Raw genomic sequence first — 8,971 nt, forward strand, 5'->3', positions numbered from 1 at the left:
GGTATGGAAAAATTTAGTTTGAAAAGTGAGGGAAATTTATTTTGGGATTTGCTTTTGTAGAAAGCCCTTTGGAAAAAAAAAAAGGCAGATTTTTCATTATAAATAATATTCCAACAGGCGGTGTTTTGCGATTGACTCATGTATATTAGCACCAAGAGCATGGGAGTGTTGCTAGTTTTCTTTTCTATTTCTTTTATTAATGGAAAAGGCAAGTCAAGTCAAGAAGCACCTATATAGGATGGTTCCGTGCACCTTATGCAAAATTCTGCTTTCTGTTAAATTAGTTGGTGGAGTATATGCTTATCGACTCAGAGCGTCAGAAATGATCTGTTTTTTGTTTCTAATTCTTTATTAGTACAAAGTGATATCCACATAAGAGATAGAGCTGCAACCAGACCAGACACTAAGCATTCTGAGGAAGCACATCAAACTTCATCTCCTCTAATGGCTGCTTCTTCAGATCTGAAAGGAAATTATGACGTCTTCCTGAGTTTCCGAGGTACGGACGTTCGAAACAACTTTCTCAGTCATCTCTATGCGGCTCTTGATCAGAAAGGAATCTACACTTACATCGATAGCGAGGAGCTTCGTAAAGGCAAACAAATAACACCGGCGCTTATTAAGGCCATTGAGGACTCGCGCATCGCGATCATCATTTTCTCCAAGGACTATGCTTCCTCACCGTGGTGTTTGAAAGAGGTGGAGAAAATCATGGAGTGCAAGGAGCAAAGAGGACTCATAGTATTTCCGGTGTTTTACAAAGTGGAACCCAAAGAAGTGAGAACGCCAAGAGGGAGCTACCGAGAAGCTATGGTTAAGCATGAGAACAAGTTTGGGAGAGATTCAGAGGAAGTGAAGAGGTGGGAGAAGGCTCTCCTTGATGCGGGTAGCTTGTCTGGGTGGGAATTGAAGGATAAGTAAGTACTAAGTAGTGATTGATGTGACACTCCTTTGTTTTTTCTTTTTTATATGCTGAATCTCTTCTTCTTTTTCCACGAAAGTTAATTATCTTTGGAAATTGATGTATCTAGTACCTTTCCGGATTTTGTCGGAGATGAAGCGGAAGCAGATCTTATCAAGAGAATTGTGCAGGAGATCTCTATGCAGCTAGACCGAACACCGTTACACGTTGCCAAGCATCCGGTTGGAATACCTCGACAAGTGGTAAAGCTGAAATCAATGTTAAATCTTGAGTCTTGTGATGATGTTCTCATGATAGGATTATGGGGACAAGGAGGCATAGGAAAAACAACATTAGCCAAAGCCCTTTACAATGATATATTCAGAGGATTTGAGGCTTCATGTTTTTTGGCAAACGTTCGTGAAACTTCAAAAGATTCCAAGGATTTAGTTCATTTGCAAGAAAAATTGTTGTCCGAGATATTAGTGGAAAAAGAATTAACAGTGTTTAATGTTGATGGAGGTATTAATTTGATGCAACATAGACTTTGCCGCAAAAGAGTCCTCCTTGTTCTCGACGATGTCAATGACGTAAAACAATTAAATGCTTTAGCTGGAGGGCGTGAATGGTTTGGTAAAGGAAGCAGAATCATCATTACTACAAGAGATAACCATCTATTAACTGTTCATGAGATAGATGAAGATCATATCTATGAAGTTAACATTCTAGATGATTGGGAAGCTCTTGAACTTTTCAATAAACATGCTTTTCCTGGAAGTAAGGAAAAAGTGATGAGGAGGGATCTTGTGGATGGTGCTTTGCATTATGCTGATGGCCTTCCTTTAGCACTTGTGGTATTGGGCTCTTACCTATGTGGTAGAAGAGAACAGGAGTGGGCAAGCGCATTGAATAAACTTGATAAAAGTCCTGACAAAACCATCAATGATGTTCTCAAGTTAAGTTACGATGGATTAGAGGACTGTGAAAAGGAGATTTTCCTTGATATTGCATGTTTCTTCAAGGGGAAATCTATACAGTACATCATGGAAGTCCTTAACAGTTGCGACTTTGACACGACTATCGGAGTGCAAGTCCTTGTTGAGAAGTCCTTAATAACTAAAGAAATGGCGATAGTACATATGCATGACTTGATTCAGTTGATGGGCATGGATATTGTTAAACAAGAATGTCACGATGATCTTGGAAGACGCAGCAGATTATGGCTTTGTGAAGATGTTCGTGATGTTCTATCAGGGGATATGGTAAGTTTTGGTGGTTTAAACACTGATTTTACTCTCTTCTTCTCTGACTTCGTATGCTAATTGCAATGCAAGTTCTATAAATGTAGGGAACAGATTCAGTAAAAGCCATAGTTTTGGATTTACCCACGATAGAAGCAATATCCATAGGTCCTGATGCTTTCACCAACATGAGAAGATTGAGGTTGCTCATCATGATTAATGTGCATAGCTCTTTCCAAGGTCCCATCTATCTTCCTAACAACCTGAGATGGTTTCAATGGCCTGAATGTCCTTTTTCGATTCTCAAATTTCCCCCTGGCCCAAAGAAGTTAGTCAAACTTGATCTATGCAAAAGCAACATTCAAGTCGTGGTGGACCAATTCAAGGTGCGCATTCAAATGAATTGTCCTTATCTCTTACATATCTATATCTGTATGCGTATGATTATGATTATTTTTATGTTATGTCTTATTGAAAACTTTGAATGCAATAATTACTAACTCTGATGATGCTCGTTAATTGTGCTCAAGAATCATCTGCATCTATTAAATTGTTTATATATGATTAAAGCATTAAAAACAAGATGTTGATCTACTGCATGAACCAACATAAGTAGATTCTTCCCGTTTTAGGGGAGTATTAAGCACTTTCCTATGTGAATTTTAATGTCGACTCAAACAGAAGATACTCACTTAAAAAGTTCAATCTCATTTTCAAATGTTAGAAGTACTGAAATCATAAGAATAATGGACTTATACGGTTTGTAACTTTAATACCAAAAATTGGAACAAGAACTTATTGCTGACATAATTTAACAATTGAATGATGAACATGCTTAGTACTTTAATAAACATGAACTGAGGATTCAATTTGTATGCCTTTGAAATGATAGATACTGAAAATGCTATCAAAGATTATATATTTTACATAAGAGATGAGCTTACTAGATTCTTTTCAAAATTGTATATGAAAATAGAATGAGATTTTTTGTGCTCATTTGCTTTATCGTTGAAGCGAATGCACGCTAAGTACAGTTGATTGAACCTCCCGTTATTGTTTCTACGATAGAATGCAGCCGATAATGAAAAGAGATATATAGAAATCATGCAGTAAAGGATCTTTAAAGGAGTGAAGTCTTTACTGCAAGTCAGCCCAAAAAGTCTTGTCTATTTTTATTGTACCGACCTAACCAGAGATTTCTGGCAAGTACTTCTTTATTTTTAGGAGGAGGAATAAGCGGAACTCCAATAAAGTTATCTTCATCTTTACGGTCAAAATATTCATTTTCAAATATTACTGGGAGTTCTCCTTCTCCTTCCAATTATGTAACACGTTCCCTCCATTCCTTTCAATCAGGCCATTCGGTTGCGCCCTTACTCCATTTATTCCTAAGTGAGAAATCACAGGACGAAAAGCAACTCTCAGGGGAGATAGATTGACCAGCCATTCCTTCTCCCGCTATTTTAAATAAAAGCTTGTGGAGTACAATTCCATGGAAGAGTCTTACTTTATAGACGCACTAGCGCACCACATCTAGGACGCTGGTAGGGCATAATGGCTTTCACACATAACTAATAAGGCTTTCTAAAGAGAAGTAAGAGCTTGCTTTGCTAATTTAAATATATTTAAACTTAAATCTAATCTTAAGTTATGTATATATGTATTATATTTATATTCATATAAATACTACTGTACAAAGTAAAGGTGACCTTCCACAGGATTTCAATTTAATTCCTTCCCCAAAATGTCTGTATTACTTATTTTACAAATATTGTATTCATTGAGAGGTGCGTAATTAATCTATTTTATCTCTCACATGTTTCACAATCTAAATTTTAATCTTTTCTATCCCATAACAAATTTCTTATTGCAAATTTTAATCTTGAAATATCCTACATACATTCTATGTTTGTGTGTTGTGTGTTTACCAACAATTTCTTTCCATTAAATATTTCTAATTTAGTGGTTTTGTTCAATTTTTCAGATATCAATTTTTTTTCAAATCTTGTTCATACTCTTTTAGTTTTCTCTTCCTATGCCTCAAAAGAGACAAACTTCGTGGACTTTCAATTTTGCTGTCATGCTTGTCGGCCACATTGACGCCGGAATGTGTTGAGCGAACAAATAAATAGAGGGGTTTTTCAATCTTAATGAAGTGGAAAAACCCCACTATGGAAGAGACTACATACACTAGGTCTCCCTTAGCCAAATCACCACCTTTGTAGGCCAGTCCAAGGATGCAGCACTCTCTCGTTCACTCATGAATCCCCTGAAAGGACAGAGAGAAAGACAAAGAAAAGATAGAATGAAACTTCACTTAATAGATTAATTGTGTTTACTATGAGAGACCGAGGGGGCACTTATAAGCTAGGTTGCACCGACACGCGACACGACACGAGTGTCCGACACGACACGACACGTCGACACATCATTTCTAAAAAATAGAGAATTCCGACACGTTGCGACACGTTGTATATTAAATAAATATTTTATATATACATGATTAATTATTATATTTAAATTAATTTATTCAAATTCATAAATAAAAAACAATAAAAAAAAAAGAGCCTATAATAAATCTATACTAATAACATTAATAAATTTATTCATAAAAAATTGAAAAGACATTTTTTTAGTTTAACAAAAATTATCGATGAAATAAATAACTAATGAAATATTAGAGTCAAAATAAATTTATATTTTTCTATGATGCTCAAAATTTATTATTATTTAACATCTAGTGCTTTTATTTTTTGAAATAACTTTTTAACCTGTTTATTTATTTATTTTTTAGCCTTATTACGTATTAATAAAGTTATTTAATGTTTCATATTTCTTTTTACGATTTAAATGAGTCCCACCCATTTATTTCAGCACACGTTTTCTTCCCCCACCCCAACCCACCCCTGCGCTGTCACTTCCCCGCACCCGCGCCTGTCGCTTCCCGCACGAGGAGGCTTGCAGGCTTTCCTTCCCCTGCACAACGCTTTCTTTCCCCGAAGCCGTCGACGCCTCGTCTCTCTCCTTTCTCTTCTAGCCCAAAGGGCAAAAACCCTAGCAATCACCTTATTTTTCCTCTCCTTTGCTCGGTCCGACGTCTCCACCTCTCTCACCGCTGCCTCGCCTCCGTTCTTCCCTTTGCCGTCGAAGCCTCGCGTCCAACCCTCCATCGCAGTGTTGCGGTTTTTCATCTCGGCGTTGCAGTCGGCGGTCGCAGCCGACCAAGACGATCAAGAAGGCTTCTCGGCGCAGTCGGCGATCGCAGCCTTCTCCGGCGTTGCAATCGGTGGTCGCAGCTCTCCCTCGCGTGAGCGACGGCTACCTCACCCTTGCCTCCACCCTCCATCACCTTCTTCCTTCGCACCTGTAGATCCGCCATCCGGACACGCTCCGACGCGCGTGTCGGAAAGAGTTGACCACGTGTCGGAAACTCCGACACGCGTTGACCGCGTGTCCGAGCGTGTCCGAACGTGTCCGAGCATGTCGGACACGTGTCGGGGTGTCCGACACGACACGTAAGCCTTTTGAACGCGTCCGTGCTACCTAGCTTATAAGTAGGAGCCTACCGTACCTTTGAGTAATCTCCAAGTAAAGAAAAATGAACTTGAAATACAAAATTCAAACAAGCTACAATATTATCACATTGTAATCGAGACAGAAACAATCCTAAAAAGTATCAAGCAAGCTCACCGATCAAGAAATATATTTTATCCCTATTATTCTATTCACAAGAGAGAATCTTCAAATCTTGAAAATACTCCTCCTCGAGGCCAACTTCATAGTGATAGATCAGCAACATTGAAACTAGTGGAAACACCATTCTCTCCACAAAGCTCACTTTTGCGGGTATTATTATCGATGTGTTCCAAAACCAGAAAAGAACCGTCCGTGGCACCACGACTAAGGTGAAAAGCGCTCTTCTTAAATGAATCCAGACAATATCACCTTCTTTAAAAATAGCAGGCTTTTCTATTATTTTTGGTTGACTGGGATATTTGACATTTTTCTTTGAACTTCTCTTCCTCACTTCCTCATGTAACTTATTGATTGTCTTAGCTCTTTCTCCATATTAGTGATGGATAATGGTGTAAGATCCAAAGGACTTAAAAAGATGCATTCACTACACAACGTAAGGGGTTGTCTTTGGAATACCACGTGGGCACACAATTTCACTAATATAAAATTCAGCAACATATAACGGATCAAGGGTCTACTACATTAAACAAAATGTGTGATTCTCAAAAATCGATCAACCAAGCACCATGACCTAATAAGTGATGACACGGGAGATTCCCAAGCTTCCACCGCCATTATGGCAGGTTTGTATATCTTTGCATAAGATTGTAGGTCCATCAAATGCCACCTATGTTAGCTTAAATTCATGTCATGAATTAGCTGGTTTAAGGATTTGACCATGGTTCATGTGCTCCCACTTGAGGTCACACTCTCTCTCTAAATTACATTTATTGATTCTAAACATGTACATAGTAGAAGTGGCCACGCGAGTTAGCATTGGAATGATTTCTCTTGTGTGTTGCTTGATAGAGCTTACTGTGTGGTAAAATTACGAGTATTATTCTTTTTTTAATCTTCTCTTTTGGCCAAGGATGGCTTAATAAACTCATATTTAAAAAGGGAGTGGGAGTGCTCTATATACACCATATGATCAACTAATTTCTGATCACACGGGTCTTGAATGATGATCAAGTGTTTTTCATTTAATATTTTTATCTTCATTTTCTTTCCATCTCGATATTTCTTGCAGGACTTTAAAAATTTGAAGTTCCTTTGCTTCCGTGAATGTCTGTCCATGGTTTGTATGCCGAACCTCAATTTGACTCCAAATCTCGAGAAATTGGATCTCTATGGGTGCAAAAATTTGGAATATGCTCACCAATCAGTTGCATATCACGCCAAGTTGAGGTGGTTGAATCTAGAAGGGTGCTCTAACCTTCATCATCTCCCCGATGTACTCCAAACCAAGAATCTTCAACTTCTCAATCTTACTGGTTGCTCAAAGTTGGAAAGATTCCCTGATATTCCAAATAAAATGAAACGCCTGCAAGAACTTTCTTTAAAAGGGACTTCAATCAAGGAACTTCCTGCATCCATAGAAAATCTTGTCTCTTTGGTGAATTTGAGTTTAGTTAATTGCAAGAAAATGACAAACCTCCCATCTAGCATTTACAATTTGCCAGAACTTGTTTACTTGCTACTTGATGGTTGTTCAAAACTAATCAAGTTTCCAAAGGAGGAGGATTCGAGTGATCTGCCTAGCAAGACAAGATTTCCCAACCTACAGATCTTAACACTTGGCGGATGCAATCTACTAGAAGTAGAGTTCCTAGAGAAATATTCATGTTTTCCAAACTTAAGAGCTTTGGATTTGTCCGAAAATAATTTTGCTGAGCTTCCAATGTGCCCCCACCTACATGACTTACGTGAATCGGATGTTTCAGAATGCCAACAGCTACAAAAGATTGGCTCCGTTTCAATGAAATTGCGTGATTTGGCGGCAACGAATTGTGAATCTCTAAGCAAAATTCCCTCCGACGTATTGAGCATTGGCCGATTATCTGGTTTATGTCTCGGTTGTAAGGTTAGACTCTCTCTCCCTATCTCCCTCTCTGATTAATACGGAGTTGTGTATATATATTGCTAATTGTAGCTAAACTTGACTCATTAAAGCTCCTCTTTTTCGAGTGTCAAATTCGAAATAATATATTAACAACGTAAGGGATTGTCTTTGGAATGTAAGGGATTGTCTTTGGAATACCACGTGGGCACACAATTTCACTAATATAAAGTTCAGCAACATATAACGGATCAAGGGTCTACTACATTAAACAAAATGTGTGATTCTCAAAAATCGATCAACCAAGCACCATGACCTAATAAGTGATGACACGAGAGATTCCCAAGCTTCCACCGACATTATGGTAGGTTTGCATATCTCTGCATAAGATTGTAGGTCCATCAAATGCCACCTATGTTAGCTTATATTCATGTCATGAATTAGCTGGCAAAAGATTTGACCATGGCTCATGTGCTCCCACTTGAGGTCACACTCTCTCTCTAAATTACATTTATTGATTCTAAACATGTACATAGTAGAAGTGGCCACGCGAGTTAGCATTGGAATGATTTCTCTTGTCTGTCGCTTGATAGAGCTTACTGTGTGGTGAAATTACGAGTATTATTCTTTTTTTAATCTTCTCTTTTGGCCAAGGATGGCTTAATAAACTCATATTTAAAAAGGGAGTGGGAGTGCTCTATATACACCATATGATCAACTAATTTCTGATCACACGGGTCTTGAATGATGATCAAGTGTTTTTCATTAAATATTTTTATCTTCATTTTCTTTCCATCTCGATATTTCTTGCAGGACTTTAAAAATTTGAAGTTCCTTTGCTTCCATGAATGTCTGTCCATGGTTTGTATGCCGAACCTCGATTTGACTCCAAATCTCAAGGAGTTGGATCTCTATGGGTGTAAAAATTTGGAGTATGCTCACCAATCAGTTGCATGTCACGCCAAGTTGAGGAAGTTGAAGCTAGAAGGGTGCTCTAACCTTCATCATCTCCCCCGATGTACTCCAAACCAAGAATCTTCGACTTCTCAATCTTAGTGGTTGCTCAAAGTTGGAAAGATTCCCTGATATTCCAAATAAAATGAAACGCCTAAAAGAACTTTCTTTAGAAGGGACTTCAATCAAGGAACTTCCTGCATCCATAGAAAATCTTGTCTCTTTGGTGAATTTGAGTTTAGTTAATTGCAAGAAAATGACAAACCTCCCATCTAGCATTTACAGGTTGTCAAAACTTGA

At 38.1% G+C, this 8,971-nt stretch overlaps 2 protein-coding genes across 2 annotated transcripts in view; both read left to right on the forward strand.

Moving 5' to 3' along the window:
- LOC104416807 (TMV resistance protein N) overlaps positions 1 to 4,434 on the forward strand; it is a 46,241-nt gene extending 41,807 nt beyond the window's left edge. Inside the window, exon 3 of the mRNA XM_039311573.1 lies at positions 3,499 to 4,434. The gene's annotated coding sequence lies outside the window, so the exon portion shown is untranslated. The remainder of the gene's footprint in view (positions 1 to 3,498) is intronic.
- Positions 1 to 8,628, forward strand: part of LOC104416809 (disease resistance protein RPV1) — a 52,666-nt gene extending 44,038 nt beyond the window's left edge. Inside the window, exons 2-5 of the mRNA XM_039311497.1 lie at positions 356 to 917; positions 1,053 to 2,163; positions 2,250 to 2,528; positions 6,908 to 8,628. Of these exons, the coding sequence (XP_039167431.1) occupies positions 356 to 917; positions 1,053 to 2,163; positions 2,250 to 2,528; positions 6,908 to 7,777 (2,822 nt within the window). The 3' untranslated portion in view covers positions 7,778 to 8,628. The remainder of the gene's footprint in view (positions 1 to 355; positions 918 to 1,052; positions 2,164 to 2,249; positions 2,529 to 6,907) is intronic.
- Positions 8,629 to 8,971: the final 343 nt, after the last annotated feature.

Source organism: Eucalyptus grandis, chromosome 1 (assembly GCF_016545825.1).
Source record: "Eucalyptus grandis isolate ANBG69807.140 chromosome 1, ASM1654582v1, whole genome shotgun sequence".
NCBI lineage: Eukaryota > Viridiplantae > Streptophyta > Magnoliopsida > Myrtales > Myrtaceae > Eucalyptus > Eucalyptus grandis.